This window comes from Vulpes lagopus, chromosome 3 (genome assembly GCF_018345385.1).
Source record: "Vulpes lagopus strain Blue_001 chromosome 3, ASM1834538v1, whole genome shotgun sequence".
Taxonomy (NCBI): Eukaryota; Metazoa; Chordata; class Mammalia; order Carnivora; family Canidae; genus Vulpes; species Vulpes lagopus.
In genome coordinates this window covers 37,159,068-37,175,409 of record NC_054826.1, presented here as the reverse complement: position 1 = coordinate 37,175,409, position 16,342 = coordinate 37,159,068, and the positions used below count along the sequence as shown (strand labels likewise).

The window sequence follows — 16,342 nt, the reverse complement described above, 5'->3', positions numbered from 1 at the left end:
TGTGATCGAGTCCCTTATTGGGCTCCCTGCGGGGGGGCTGCCTCTTCCTCTGCCAGTGTCTCTGCCTCACTCTATGTCTCTCATGAATAAATTGATAAAATCTTTTAAAAAATAATAATAACAATGATCAAGTCAAAATATCACTTGAACCAAGAGATTACCAAATCCCAGCTGCTGGCCCAGTTTTTTTCAAATAAGAAATTTCAAGGTATTAGAAAGAATTTGGGTAACCTCTTAGTGTTCATTTGACTGGGATCTGAAGTTTTACGGTTTCTGTACATTCATTCATTCTTCCAATCATTAATGAAATTCCTCTATGCTGGAATACTTATGTTGAACTTTGAGGATATAGAATAAGAAAGATATGATCCTTGCCATCAGAGAGCTCAGTGTGTCAGGAAAAACAAACATAAAGAAGTAACTATATCATATTGAGATATATATATAGATATATATATAAATTGTAGTAAGTGCTAAGAGTGGGCTTCAGGGAGAGCAAATAGCCAAGAGTCCTGACTTCCTCTGGGCAACATGCTGGACACCTTACATGAAATATTTCATTGACTCATCATCACAACAGGATGCCCATTTTACAGGTTGAGTGTGAGGCTTAAAGAAGCCAAGTGACTTGCCTGGAGTCACACAACTAATAAATGGCAGAGCTGGGATGCCAGTGCAGCTCTACCTGGCTCTACCTTTGCATGTGCTACCCATGCCTTGTGTGACTATGGCTTTGTATTTTTAAATAATAATTCTCTTTAAGTTAAAAAGTAACAAGGTAAAACTTGAAAAAGAAGTGTCCACCCAAGTGTCATGGGCATGCCCATGTCGGCACCAGCATTAGGGAGTGTAACCATACCTGGGTTCTTGTGTTCCTTATACAAGGATCTCAAGAATTAAGAAAACCTACAAAATTACATGGAAATAGGTTTAATCCTCAAGTCTCCTATTTAGCACACCAAGGAAATGTGGGCTGTGGAGTATAGCTCTCTGGTATCAGCTGATCTGGAGAACAGCAGGGTAACTACATCTCCCCCCCCCTCCTTTTTGGATTCCCCTGGGTCAGATTAAGAGAGTGATCCACCACCACCTCCACTCCCTGCCCGTGTTCCGGGGTTTAAAATGTAGGTGATTCTAAAATGCAATTTGTTTCTTAGAATCAACACCAGGGCTCCCTTGACCCTGAAGTGCAGTTCACCTGAAATTCTCATGCACATCTAAGGCCCCAGGAGGAAGTGCTAGACACAGAGGCAAAAGGGAAAACCCCAGCATTAAGATAGTGCAAAAGAATTACTGGGAGATGCCAGGAATCTCTGTTATTTCCCTTCCCAGAGTGCCAGCATCTGGTCTTTACAAGCCTGTGTAATTGCAATACCTCTAGGGCATTTCCCTACAGCCAGGCACGACTTTTTAGCCTACCATTGTACACAAAACAGACATATCAGATATTTCCTTTATCTCTTCCCCTTGGTACAAGCTGACATGTTATTGGTTGCCTTCTATGATATGCCCTCTGATTGCGTTGCCTCAACAACCCTCTGAGATGGGTATCATGTCCATGTTATAGAGGAGGAGACAGGCTCAGAGATCATTTGGGCATCACACAACTAGCGAGTGGAGGAACTAGATCAAGCCCATGTCTGCTTGACTCCAAGCCTGTGAATGTCCTAACTGATGCCCCGTGGCAACTAGTCCATTGCCACAGTTGTAACCTGGACTAAATGAATAGACATGTTTGTGAAGGCTGCAGGGACAGTGCTGAATCTACAGGACAGCCAGATCTAGTCCTGTCTCTGCCACCCACAGCCCTTGTAATCTAAGGGAATAAAGTGCCTGGCAGGGTTCTCCTAAGTTAGCAGCAGTTCTAACAAAGCCATGATTTGTCAATATTCAGTCACTCCAACCAAGGGATTCTCATTTTTAAGGTATCTGACCAAAAATTTTTAGTCTTATTCTTCTTATGATTTAGTCAGTGGTTTCTAACCACGTGTCAGAGAACATGGTGCTCTCTGAGATGGATGGAGGTGTTTCAGGATGAGATGAAATAATAAATTTCTCTACCTAATTCAGAAGTAGGGTACAGTTTTCATATTCTAAACATTTGCACAAACCCTGGATAGTAATCTAGATTGAGTTTTACTATCAGAAAGAGGTGGTGGATTGGGCACAAAATGATGCATTTTGCTTATCATAGTGGGTGTATCAATATTTTAGGGTCTTCTCCCAAAAAACATCTTGATTTTCAGCTCTTATGGGCTTGAACATGGGTTAAACCAGTGGTTCTCAAAGTGTGGTCTGTGGACCAGCAACATCAGCTTTATCTGGAAACTTTTTAAAGATGCATATTCTGAGGTACTCCCCTCCCTCAACCTGCTGAATCAAACCCTCTGGAGGTGGGACTCAATCATCCGTATTTTAACAAGGCTTCCAGGTTACTTTGATGTGCACTCAAGCTTGAGAATCACTGGTTTTATGATGTAAGAGGAAGTAACCTTTGAGTTTGGAGCAAATACTATCTAAACAAGGAGAGAAACTAAACCTGGCCACCAGATCATTGCCATAATTTGAAATCACCTCTAATTGTCTCCCACCACCACCACCACCACTACCACCCCAATTCCTTTACCCCTAGGTGTTACCACACATACTGCCTTGTGCTACAGTGACACAGGGTATAGCTGGTCTCTCTGACTAAAGGGTAGGCATTTAACATACTGACTTCATAAATATTTGTTGAATGAAAGTGTTTGCTCCTAGAAAGCAGAATCCAGGCCAGAAATCCTTTTTTTGCTTCCAACATATCTCGCTCAGAGCCCTTTACATAGTCAGTACCAAGTATATAATTGTTAAATGTTGATCCCAATAAGTCATGTTCCTGCTCTGAGCTGTGGGCTTCTCAGCTTAAAAATAAGAGGATTCTATCAGACAGCTGGTCTCCTTCAGCTCCAGATAGTCTGTGGTTCTCTCTTTGAAGATGTTCTTTCCCAGAGACTGGCACAGGGCTCCTGTAATTCACTTAGTACTAATCTGACAGTGCAGAGAAGAAAGAGAAAATTAAAAATTAAAAACAATGTACATAGAATAAATATGGTTTGCAAAACAACTGAATGACTACTGACATTGTCTCTTCTCTTTTTCCGTCCTGCTCTCTTTTCCTCCTTCTCCTCTGTTTCTCTACCTCCTGCAGATGCATCCTCAGCAGTTGGTCATCTCCTGGTTTTCCCTCGTTTTGCTGGCGTCTCCCCTCATGGCTGTATGGGAACTGGAGAAAGATGGTAACCAGCCTCTTCTTCTCTGTGGTGGCCCCAAATTCTGAGCCAGGACTCATCAGACAGGCCCCAGAGGAAAATCAGGGGCAATCAGGCCTTGAGGCCTCCTAGTGAGCGCCATCACTGGGAAAATGCAGGCCATCTGTCCTTCCTTCACCTTTGAGGGCATCTATGTCATTTGGCTTTCATATTAGATGCCAGAGTAGAAGCTTTTTGTGGACTGTGATGGGAAAGGTATATGGACTTGGCAGGTATTACTAAAAACCAGTGGTATTGTACAATTAAAATTCCAAAGTGAAGGATTTGGAAAGATTAAGAACTCCGTTCGATCATCCCCCACTCCACCACACAACATCACCCCCTCCTTTGGCACTGAGAGGGCTCACTTCTGACCAAGCACTTTTGGGGAAGCATAGCATTTAGACTCACATTGACTTGGGCTCAGAGGCTGACTGCCACTTATCGATTAGGTGACCTTGAGCTGGGTCACCTCTAAGGCTGAGTTTCCTCAACTGTGAACTAGGGTTTATGAAATGACACCTACAACACGGATGATTGAATGTTAGTGAATGCAGGGGACAACTCAACAGATGTGAAGTGAGAATAAATGTTAGCCAGTATTGCTTTGGTTGTTTAAAATGATGTCTCTGATGAATCAAGAGAACCTGTTTATAATCCAACTGATCGATAAAAATCACAAGTAGAATAATAGAATAGGTAGGTATTAGTAAAATAAGGCGTTCCTCTATCCTTCTGTTGTCTCACACACAGTAAATAATATATTAACTGATTGTTACTTGTTCCCGAACGATCTTCAGATTTTTCTTATGGAAGCCAACATAATGTTGGCAATTACTATCTCTAATTGTATCATAGTAATAATAGTTAATATTTATCGAGCACAGTATCTCATTTAATTCTCATAACCTCACGTGAAATAGGGTCTGTGTCCCATTTTATCTATGCTGCAAATGGAGGCTACTTAGATTAACTTCCCCAGTTTCCCAGACCTGAGAAGGATGGAACAGGGATTGATCTCAATTCTGTCTCACTTCAAAGTCTGTGCATTTAAGTATTTGTAGAAGGTTTTACAAGAAGGTCATGAAGCAGTTTTTTCCTATGCTTGGAGCACAGGAGGAAATAGGCGTAAGTTAAAAGTGAAGCCACTTCAGTTGTTGATCAGAAATAACCTGTTGATGGTCAGGAGAGTGGCACACTAGAAAATGGAAACCTGAAAGAAATTTGAGACTTTTCCTCCATTCTTACTCTTTTCGGGAAGGCAACAATCCAGCCATCTTCTCTCTGCCCGAGGAGGGTCTGAGAGTTCTAGAGCCTCCCTTGAGTAAAGGCAAAGGCCTGGAGCCAGATGATACTTCCAGATCCCTGTCCAACCCTGGGAGTTTTAGCGAGCTCAGGAAGCTTGGCTGTTGCATAGTAAACCCCAAAGTTACTTCTAATTTGGTAAACCACAGAAATTCCAGGAAGTCAATGTGAGAAACAGAGGGCGGGACGACTTTGGAGACTGGATGAGGAGATGAAGCCAGGCACAGGGTTCTAGATCCTCTTCGTCAGGCTCCCTCTTGCAGTTGTTGCCTCCTGCCCTTGGGGGATGGGGTCTTCCAGGCCTTCTGAGGCTCAGTTGTGCTGTTCAGTTGCTAGTGGAAAAAGAATAACTGGAGAAAGGCAAAGGTACCACGTGGGTTTATGTGGGCACAGCCTATCATTTCCAAAGAGCCAGGTCCCAAATGCTTTTTACCTCTTGTCTTTGTTACCCATTCAGGACTTCTAAATCCCTCTGATCCAAAGTGAGAACTTTATATTCCACAACGCTTTACATTTGGATGCCAACAATAAGAGTCACCGTGTATAGAGCATTTAAGGGCACTCCATGAAGCCGTTGTATGAATTAGCTTGTATAATCCGTGTCTCAACCTGCTGAAGCAAGCACTAATATTTTGCTCATTTTAAAAAATGATGACACCAAAGCTTAGAGTAATTGGATATCTTGCCTGAGGCCACAGGCAAGTATCAGATATAGAGCTGAATCTAAACTCAGACCAGTGTGACTCCAAATCCAGGCTCTTAACCAGTGTGGCTCTCAAACTTGACAGGGCATCCAAATCCCCTGGGGAGCATACAGAACAGATCATCAGGCCCATCCCAACATTCCTGATTCATCGACTCGGGTTTTGTATTTTCCACAGTTTCCTAGGTGCTGCTGCTGCTGGTGGTTGAGTGATCAGGCTTGGGGAACCACTGCATTAAATGGTCTAGTTGATTAGTAAGTGATGTGTGTATGAATGAAGCTGTGATAGGACAACTCATTGAAGTACTCTCCTAAGCCATTCCTCAGGTTAGAGAGCCAATGCCAAGCCAGTGAGACAGAAGACCTGAGATATAGCTCTTATGCCTCTAACTTTTTTTTTTAAGATTTTATTTATTTATTCATGAGACACACACAGAGAGAGAGAGAGAGAGAGAGAGAGAGGCAGAGAAATAGGCAGAGGGAGAAGCAGGCTCCATGCAGGGAGCCCGATATGGGACTTGATCCCAGGTCTCCAGGATCATGCCCTGAGCCAAAGGCATAGATGATCAAGCACTGAGCCACCCAGGCCTCCCTTGTGCTTCTAACTTAATGTAACCTTGCTTAGCCTGCTGGTTTTGGCACACTCCTCCTTGAAATGGGAAGACCAAGATCTACTGAACTGCTTCATAAGAGTGTAAAACTGCTTTAAAAAATAGAATGAGGGACGCCTGGGTGGCTCAGCAGTTGAGCATCTGCCTTTGGCTCAGGGTGTGATCCTGGAGTCTGGAGATCGAGTTCCACATCGGGCTTCCTGCATGGAGACTGCTTCTCCCTCTACCTGTGTCTCTGCCTCTCTCTGTGTGTGTCTCTCATGAATGAATAAATAAAATCTTAAAAAAAAAATAGAATGAAAATCTCTATTGATAAGTTTTAGTGTAGGAACTAAATCCTCAAATACCCGTGGAAAATTATAGGGCAGATCTCTGTGCAGTCATCTGACCCTTTAGCGTGTGAATAACAATAACTAACCCTGAGTTTACTGTGGTAGGCACTGTCCTAAATATAGATATATTTAATACTAATATCCAAACCTACAACACAGATGCTATTATTATCATTTTACAGTTGAGGAAACTGAGGCTTATGGTGATTTACTACCTTGTTCCAAATCCCTTAGCCAGTTAGTGGGAGGATAGGATCTCAGTGCTGGTCAGTCTGTCTTGATATCTCTGGGCCCTGCCTTACTGTCCATGCAATTAAAATTGTGCTGGAAGGTACTTCTCTCCACCAGGCCTTTGGTAGATAGTTTTTTGCTGTTCACATGTTTTGGTATATCAAAGCCTTCCCCATTGCCGGCGAATCAGAGGTTAATTATTAAAGACAGCCTGACAGTTAATAACTCCATGGCAGCTATAAAACTCTTTGCTTGTCTCTTCATGACCTTATATCCAAGTAGGGCCCAGTGGCCTGAAATCAATCATCTCAGCAAGCATCTGCTGTTATGAGCCAGGTTGTGCTCTGGCAGTACAGATGCACAGGTGGTTCACAAAACCCAGTCCTAGAGTTCATGAAGCTCACAATCCAGTTCTCCCTGTGCTCTCCAGTTTATGTTGTAGAGTTGGATTGGCACCCTGATGCCCCCGGAGAAATGGTGGTCCTCACCTGCCATACCCCTGAAGAAGATGACATCACTTGGACTTCAGCGCAGAGCAGTGAAGTCCTAGGCTCTGGTAAAACTCTGACCATCCAAGTCAAAGAATTTGGAGATGCTGGCCAGTATACCTGCCATAAAGGAGGCAAGGTTCTGAGCCGCTCACTCCTGTTGATTCACAAAAAAGAAGATGGAATTTGGTCCACTGATATCTTAAAGGAACAGAAAGGTAATTCCATTCCTTCAGATGGTGTCAATTTTCTCTTTTGCGCCATAAGAAATAAAAACTTTAAAAATGTAAAAGGCAAGACATGACTAGTGTAGTTAATGAACTGCAAGGGAATATCAAATCCCTTGCTAGAACCACCCAGCACTTAGGTTTTTCTTTGCTTTCTTAGACACTTGGAGAAATCAACCAACCAAATCTCATGTTGAGAGATTGTCATGGTGAATCTGATTGGTTTTCCTAAAGTTCTTTTTAAATGGCTAATGGAAATTAACCAATGTGTAGAGTGAATAACTCAGCACTGGGGTGGCAGCTTTGAAAAACTTAATCCCTCCCTCTGATGTGTTAGGTGCATGGCATGCTCTGCAGAATCAGCAACCTATTGAGACATTGCCAGTCCCCATTGAACTGCCTATCAGGGGAGCAGCAGCATTTTCCAAGGAAATAAATGGAAGATCTTCACTCTTGTAGCACTGGGTGGCCTGTGGTTCATCACAATTAAAGTCTATCTGAAAGAAAGCCTCTAAATATTGAATTTTTGTTCTTTTCAAATCCAGAATCCAAAAATAAGATCTTTCTGAAATGTGAGGCAAAGAATTATTCTGGACGTTTCACATGCTGGTGGCTGACGGCAATCAGTACTGATTTGAAATTCAGAGTCAAAAGTAGCAGAGGGTAAGTGAAATCACTCTGATTTCTCAGTATTGGGCTAGAACTATTTCATTAAGAAAACAAGGGCAACCTCTCCATGGCCTATCAGTTAATAATAGGGGAGTAAACAAAGTCAAACGTGTATTTTTTCAACGCCCACTGTTACCTAAACTGGGGAAAGAACATGAAGATTTAAGCTAATCGCCTGAACAAATGTGTGGGTTAGAACAGAATATTACTGGGACCTGAGAATAGCCTCTGCTATGTTTGAACCCACTCATCCAGATTGCCTGGCAATGCCTCATTAAGGCTCATAGCACCATGGGGAGGGATAAAAGGAGAAATCAAAGCTACGAATGACTTGCCAAAATTGCACCTTGAGATGAAAATAGAAACAAAAGCTCCAGCGCACAGATCTTGAAAGCCTTGAGGCCAACTCCAAAACCCTGAGGTTTCTAGAAATTTGTCCAGAGCCACCTCAACTCCTTTTCCTTTAGCCGACATCACTGATCTGAAGTTTACTGTTTATCCAATACACTTGGACTTCCCCTAGGAAATCCGTTTCCACGGATACTGAACGTATGTCAGCCGGTCTGTGTGACTTCCCTCACTCACCATCTAGGTTCCTGAACTGACAGAGCAAACCCTAGGTGATCACCCTGGCCTTGTCACTTTTTAACTGAGTAAATAAACCCCTGGGGTATCCCTTCTCCATCTTGAAAATGAAAATGCTTACCAAAGGAATGCTTATACAAATGCACTGAAACACAGATGCCAGCGTTCATTGTGATGTTTTTGGTAATCAGCAGGGGAAAAGTTAAAGTGTGATACATTATCCAGCTTAACGTGGATAACCCAATCTGTGTGGTCTCTCATGGAGCATTTCACATATGTTCAGAGGGGGAAGAGATGTTATTAAAAACCATACATATATCTTTATATTTATGGTTTATATATACATATATACATAGTTATATCTATTTAATGAAAAATAAAATCATTGTGTGTATATATAGAAATATGTGTGTATCCATATGTACATGTGGATATATGATTGCTTTGAATATTCATAGACAAAGGTCTGGAGGGATACAATAAGCTATGAATAATATTTCTATTTGGGGAGTGAGATTAGGGTTAAAAGAGGCACACACATTTCATTTATACAGGTTTTAATCTTTTTCATTTTTTTATAATTAGCACGTATTGGTTTTGTAATTAAAGTGGGAAAAATGAATTTAAAATTTTAATAGGGAGATTGAACCAAGGGCTCTGGATCTAAAAATTTCTGAATTCATTTAGGCCAAAGGGATGTAAATGCAGAGTTGTCTCTAAATATTTGTACCGCCTGTTGTGGCAAAGCTTGTTCTCCTGGGGAGGGCAGTTTCTTATGCTTTAAGGAAAAATCAGGGCATACTTGGATCAATTGTATCCTCAAACAGCTGTCTAGCTGCAACCACTGGGAGCTTACCCACAAATGTGTGACACAGGGTAATGTCTGTCTTTGACTTCAGCTTCTCTGACCCCCAAGGGGTGACATGTGGAGCAGTGACACTTTCAGCAGAGAGGGTCAGAATGGACAACAGGGATTATAAGAAGTACACAGTGGAGTGTCAGGAGGGCAGTGCCTGCCCCTCTGCCGAGGAGAGCCTACCCATCGAGGTCGTGGTGGATGCTATTCACAAGCTCAAATATGAAAACTACACCAGCAGCTTCTTCATCAGAGACATCAGTGAGTTCGCTTAATTATATGTGCTTAATAAGGGTAAATGCCATTTGTCACATGTTCACAATGACCCCATGCACTGAGGTAAGGGGTTTACATGCATTGTCTCTTTTATTCTGTACCCCCAAAAGACTACAATATAGATATTATTCTCTGCATTTTAAGGAAGAGACAATTGAATCTCAGATTAAATAAGTTGCCCCAGATATCACAGCTAGGAACTCAGAAACCAGTTCTGCCCCACTGGAAAAAGCGGCCTTTTGGCTACCCTTCTATGTGCTACCCAGGCAGCTTCCATGGTGAATCCAGGAGGACCCCCCTCAAACATAATATTTACCTTCAGAACCAGGGCTTCCCTACTAATTGCAGTTATTCCCAACCAGGCTTTCTCTAGCATTTGAAAAAGAATCTTCATTATTGGAACATAAGCCCCTCCAAAATGGACATCAATTTTTTTAATCGGCAGATGGAGATTTTGCCATTTGTCACTTCCTTTACCATTTATCCATTGAACATTCATCATGAAATTACACTTGTAGAACCACAGAACTTGCTCAAACATTTATGGAGAAATTACTCTTGGTGGGTAGGAGGAGGTTTGAGTTCCATAGAATGGCCAGGAAAAGTCTCTCTGAAATGATATTTAGCCGAATTCTGAAGGAAAGAAGATGTCAGTTGTGTTAAGAACAGAGAGAAGAATATTTGAAAAGCATCTACTAGGAGCCATGGTCTTTGTACATTCCATAGAGTGTCTCCTTTGCCCCCATCGAGACAAAGTATGCTACTCAAAGACAGTCTTTTGTGATACTCGCTGCTGTATCCTCCGCACATTGCACAGTAGCTGGCACAAAGCTGGTGCTCACTCACCATTCATTGAATGAATGAATGAGCATAGAGACAATCTGACTTCAACTGTTGCAAGACAAGTCAGTGCCAGATGCCGTGAGAAGACAACAGAAAGAGCACTAAGTGGGAAGTCTCTCATGTTGTCCCTAGCAAGAGACTTGCACAAGTCCAAGTGCAAGTTTTGTGCAAAGAGGGATATTGAGCACAGGGAGGGCAGTCCTTCTGCACCTAACCCAGATGTGAGAGTCTTCTTGTCTCTGTGGAATTTCTTCTGAGCACTATGGAGAGGTAGTCCTACTGCCAGGGTTCATCTGCTTGTGCAGGGATGAGGAGGATTCTGAGCCTCTCTCAGGGTCAGCCAGAAAGGATTGGACAACTGGTGAGGACTGCCTCCCATAGGCACCAGTGTGAGCACCAGCAGCAGGGATGCCTCACGTCTGCCAACTAGGTGCCCAGAGAAGTTAAGTAACTATCCCACAGACACACAACTGGTCAAAGGTGAAAGTGGGATTAGAAGGTGGAACTACCTTACACCCAAAGCCTGTTAGGAAAATCAAAGGTGTTTCTGTATCTTCTTCCACAGTCAAACCAGACCCACCCACAAACCTGCAGCTGAAGCCATTGAAAAATTCTCGGCACGTGGAGCTCAGCTGGGAATACCCCGACACCTGGAGCACCCCACATTCCTACTTCTCCCTGACATTTTGCATACAGGCCCAGGGCAAGAACAATAGAGAAAAGGTAAGGTGTGACTCCAGTACCATGTATTCAGGTTTATGCAGGGCCCACATCTAGGAGATGAGTTGTGATAACAGTAGCTAACATTTATTTAGCACTTTCTACGTGCCTGAGACTGCACTAAGGGTTTTACGTGTATATCTCGCTCAATCTTTAAAGTAACCTGACGAAGGCAGATAGTGCTACTATCAACATTTCACTAGTGAAGTAATTGGAGCTCAGAGAGCTTCAAGGGCTTACCCAAAGTTACCCAGCTAGGCAGAGTCAGAACCAGGAAACCATTCTGGTGAACAAAAATTCCACACACCCAACCATGCCACCGCCTTCAGTATGGTTGGTCATTCATTCTTGCACTCAGAATTGGTCCTCACATAGGAAATCTGAGTTCCAGGAGCCTCAAACTATTATTGTTGTTATTTAGTGAGTCTAAGGAATGATAGAACATTCATGCTATGTCTCACCCCAAATGGATAATTCCCAGCTCTTCCACATATCGTGAAATTATTTCATTGAGCAGAATGTTAGTGTTTACATAGGCTAAGACAATGGCTTCCAACTTTCTTGCCTTGGCATCATAATCCTAAGGTCTCGAAGACACTTTTATAAAGCCCAAGACTCCTTGGACTGCGGTTTTAGAATCACTGGATAAATGCCTTATTTGGGATAGGGTTTAGCATTTGATAGAAATTCGGTCATTCAGTCACTCCCTGAGAATTATTTTTTGTAGGATGGAAAGGCTATTCTGGAGTATATTTTATCTATTTATTATTTAAAGTATTGATATGTATCTTCCCTACATAAGGTTTATATCATTAATAGGTATATTTACCGAACACTTTGTACTGATTAAAGACTTTGCCGATTAAAGAATTTTAACTCTACATGATGATTACCTTTAACTCTTACTCATCTACGAGGTAGGAATGATTATTATCCCTCTCTTATAAAGGATGAAACTGAGACAACAGAGCCTAAAGCATTTTCCAGTGGTCACACAGCTAAAAGTTAGCAATGCCTGGATTTCAGCATGTTTTCTGATAAGTGGATCAGGATATAGTACTTCAGAATATCCAGGCGACGGCTAGAGAAAATCTGCCTTAGTTTCACCATCGGCCTAGTACAGAGGTGAGAGTGCATGGGGCCTTCAGGCAAGGCAGCTGTGCTAGAAACAGGAAAGCTGGACCAAACCATTTCTCCCTCTAGGCTGAAGTCTAAAAGCTTCATCTGTATTTAGAGCTTCTATCGGTAGGTGGCGCACGTTCTACACAACTCCACAGTTTATTGCAACAGTGATGCCCTAAAATCAAGGTGTGCTGGTTTGGGGAGATCAAGCTTTGCAGAAATACCCCCAGCCCATCTTGTGACTGCATTGCCAAAGACTTCCCTCTCCTTTGCAGAAAGATAGACTCTGCGTGGACAAGACCTCAGCCAAGGTTGTGTGCCACAAGGATGCCAAGATCCGCGTGCAAGCCCGAGACCGCTACTATAGTTCATCCTGGAGCGACTGGGCATCTGTGTCCTGCAGTTAGGTGAGCAGGCCCACAAAGCCCAGGCCACACCTGAACACTCAGCGTCCCCGGGGTGCAGGGCAATGGTGGGGGACAGTATGAGAGAAAAGGGAGACAGGGTGCCTGGTACACAGTCACCAGAGTCAGAGACATACATTTGTTCATTAAACAGGTATTATATACAAATAAAAATAAAAAATAACAGGCATTATTTGATGTCCATATTGTTCTGGGGACTATGCTGGATGCACAGATATTGCAGTAAAGAAAACAGGCATAGGTCCTGCCCTCCTGGAGGAGAAGGCAGCGAGAGAGGTAGCCAAGGGAGCAAAAAGAGCTTGCCAGCGGTTTTCAGGAATTAGCACCTTATCCTGGGCACCCTGGGGGAGGGGGGCACTGACTGCAACCAAATCCAAATCCTCAGCCACATAAGGATGGGCTGGGCCTTTCTGACATGGAATCCCCAAACCCAATTGCCACAGTATGGTGGTGTGTGAAGTAAGGGGGCTTGCTGCCACATTTCTAATCTACATAAACTATTGGTATTCTTTTTTCAGATTCCACCCCCAGGATGAACCTTGGAGGGAAAGTGGAAGATATTATGCAAAATTTTCTAAGGACACATTGAAGAGGCTCCAAAAGTTATTTTCTGCCTAATTTTCTTTTTGTAAAGGGTCATTATTGTGTCTTCGCAATATTTTTTACATTTAAATGCCAAATGCCCACTGAAACAATCAGCTACTTTATTTATATATTTTCAGCTAGCAGGCTGCCACTGACCTTAATGCTATTTAAATATTTAAGTAATTTATGTATTTATTAATTTATTGTTATTGAATACTTGTGTGCCAAGATATATTGTATGTTTCATACCCTCAGGACCTGATCTGTAAGGAATAGGCCCTATTATGCAAAATGTGAATTTATGTGTTATTTATACTGACAACTTTTCAAGCAAGAGTGTATCATTTTTATGACAACCAGTGAGCACACAATATTATGATGCCAGCACCATAATATATTTGTGATGGATGGGAACACAAAGGTAGTTAAATAGAGACATGGAGACACGAATCCATTTGAGAAGTTTCTGGAGACGGAGATGTTAGATCCTGTATCCATAAAGACTTCCTTGCGGTGGTGTTGATAAAGCAATTCAGGGCCACTTGCATTTTTAAGCAAGTTTAGTTTTTGGATGCCTGAATTTAGAAAGACCTAAAACAAATAACTCAAATTGAAATTCAGCTTCAGCCACCCTGCCAGTCCCCATCCCCATCTATCTGTAAGACATTGGAGAGTGACCCAGGGACACTGTAAGTGTCTGGAAGTATAAAGGTCTTATGATCCAAGAGGGAGAACCAACATGGCCAAGCACAAAAAATTGTCAGAATTTCCAGCTGCTCCTTAATAGCCAGGCAAAAAAAGCACATGGATGCAAAGAAAATGGTCAAGAATTGCTTACTGGACAGTGCGAGTGAACCTGACTGGTGGATATGACCAGAAAGTGCCAATCGCTGAGGTGCTACTTTTAAGTAATGAATGTGCTTTCTGTAAAGTGATTTCATTTCTTTTCTGTTTGTTTGTTTTTGCATTCTGACAATGCACTAATAAAAATATAACTCTTGTTTACAATAATATTTTGGGCTTTCTCAGCTGACTCGAGTATCCTGTTCCCACATTTACCAGGACTGCATTATTTTCCCCCTGCCATTTAAGAGTTGCTCTTCTTTGAAGCAATTTCACTTCCAGTTCTGCAGTGTTGCCCTTTCCCTTTATAGAATTCCCAAAGTCAGTGTCTTGCTGAGCTCAGGGAATGTCCCTGTGGTCAGACCACAGGGAACTCTGGAAGGGCAGGGAACTGCACTTATGCCTTCTTCAGAGGTTGGATGCACTTGCTTCTTTTGCCATCTATCCTAGAATCCACTCTTCTGTTTCCAAAACATCATGAAATAAAACCCCAATGTGATCGAGTCACGAGCTCCCAGCTCACAGATCCAGGTCCAGTGTTTACAGAAGGTTTGTCATGCGTCTTGAGATGGAGGAGTTCCAGAAAACCTTGGGTTGCCTTCCCCAAACAGTGCCCACTCCTGGCACAGCTTATAAAACAGGGATGAAAAGTTAACTTCGGTACCACTAAATGCTAAAATATTCAGTATACAGTGCCCTGCGGTAAGAACAAAGGAGAAGAACCAGTGAAGCCCAGGAAGGCTCAGTAGAAAAGGGGAGGTCAAGGAAAGGGCAGGCCAATTTCTCTTTGGTGCCTCCCAGGGAAAGAGCAAGCAGTGGGATCGCAGAGAATGGAGTCCATTCTCTACCATCTTCAATGGCCAAGAGTATGTACCTGGGCTTCCTTGCAATGGCAAGATAATCATAATAGGGATGTTGTGAGTGCCCTTATTTTAAGTGTCTCCTGGAGCCCTTATTCTACTCTGCTTTTGATCAGGAGGAATGATGGACCTAATCCAACATTTGAAACCTATTATCTTGTATTATGAGCCCACACTTGATAGCACACGGTTGGGTAATAACAACTATTTGTCCTCGTATAAGGTCTTTCATCTAGAGATACCAAAACTCTTAATGGGTACTTAATGAGCAACGCTAACCAAGAAAAAATAATTAATCACATTTATGAGTACAGGTATCAGGGGACCTTACCCAAGACTTCCGGCCAGCGTGGGGCAGAGCTCAGATGTCCTGGCTCCCACCTGACGTAACCTCTTAGCATTCAGTTAATTTCAATTTTAGTACATGCACTGAAGAGCTTTTGTCTTTGAAAGAGTCTCCAGAACAGTCCTTTTTTTGTGGGGCATCTATCCACTACTGGGTCTGTTTAGTCCTGCTAACATGACACGTGACCTTCAGCAGGGCGCCGGGCACAACCTGCTGGTTGTCCCATCACCACTCACTCTCAACTTCTTTCTCTTCCAGTGACCCTCCTGAGCTCTAGAGTTGGGAAACTAAGTAATCACTTTTCTAGCCGTGCTGGCTGCACAGCAAGGCCATGAGACCTAGTTCCAGCCCATGACATGTAAGAAAATTCTGCTGGCATTCTCCTGAGAAAAAACAGACCCATAGCGAGCATTACCCATTCCCCTCTTGCCCTCTTGAGCAGATGAAATTTAAGAAGTCTCGAGGGTGCCTGGGTGGCTCACTTAGTGAAGAGTCTGCCTTTGGCTCAGGTCGTGATCCCAGAGTCTCAGGATCAAGCCCCCGCATGGGACTCCCTGTTCAGGAGGGAATCTGCTTCTCCCTCTGCCCCTTCCTCTCCCCCTTCCTCTGTCCCTCCAACTCCCCCTCCCCTCTCTCCTTCCCCCTGCTCCTGCTCTCACACACTCTCTCTCTCTCTCTCTCAAATAAATAAAGAAAAAAAGAAATTTAAAAAGTCTCAGAGGAAACCTTGCAACCAGAATAGAAGCAATCATGCTGAGACTGTAAAGATAAAGGGACTCAGGGACCCTAGCAACATCAAGAAGCTGAACCAAGCCCTGTAACCACCTACCCCAGAGTTCTTGTGTTAGAAAGATAGATCCATTTGTGTGGTTTTTTAAATTGTGGTAAAATACACATATGATAAAATGTACCATTTTAGCCATCTTTGGGAGTCGAATTCAGTGGCATCAGCTACATTCAAATTGTTCTGCAACTGTCATCACCATTCATCTCTAGAATTTTCTCTTCTTCCCAAGCAGACTCTACCC

At 42.8% G+C, this 16,342-nt stretch overlaps 1 protein-coding gene across 1 annotated transcript; it reads left to right on the top strand.

The window, feature by feature from the left end:
* Nucleotides 1-3,187: 3,187 nt before the first annotated feature.
* Nucleotides 3,188-13,319, top strand: IL12B (interleukin 12B). Its single transcript, XM_041747193.1, has 7 exons — nucleotides 3,188-3,275; nucleotides 6,900-7,175; nucleotides 7,730-7,847; nucleotides 9,338-9,555; nucleotides 10,979-11,136; nucleotides 12,531-12,662; nucleotides 13,199-13,319. Exons 1-6 carry the CDS (start codon nucleotides 3,188-3,190, stop codon nucleotides 12,660-12,662), a joined length of 990 nt encoding a protein of 329 aa, XP_041603127.1. The 3' UTR covers nucleotides 13,199-13,319.
* The last annotated feature ends 3,023 nt before the right edge of the window (nucleotides 13,320-16,342 follow it).

Excerpts from the sequence above, each read along its gene's own strand:
- IL12B (XM_041747193.1), top strand. The coding sequence starts at position 3,188 with ATGCATCCTCAGCAGTTGGTCATCTCCTGGTTTTCCCTCGTTTTGCTG. Across the intron at positions 3,276-6,899 it reads ATGGGAACTGGAGAAAGATG|TTTATGTTGTAGAGTTGGAT; the intron begins GTAACCAGCCTC and ends TGTGCTCTCCAG. Across the intron at positions 7,176-7,729 it reads TATCTTAAAGGAACAGAAAG|AATCCAAAAATAAGATCTTT; the intron begins GTAATTCCATTC and ends TTTCAAATCCAG.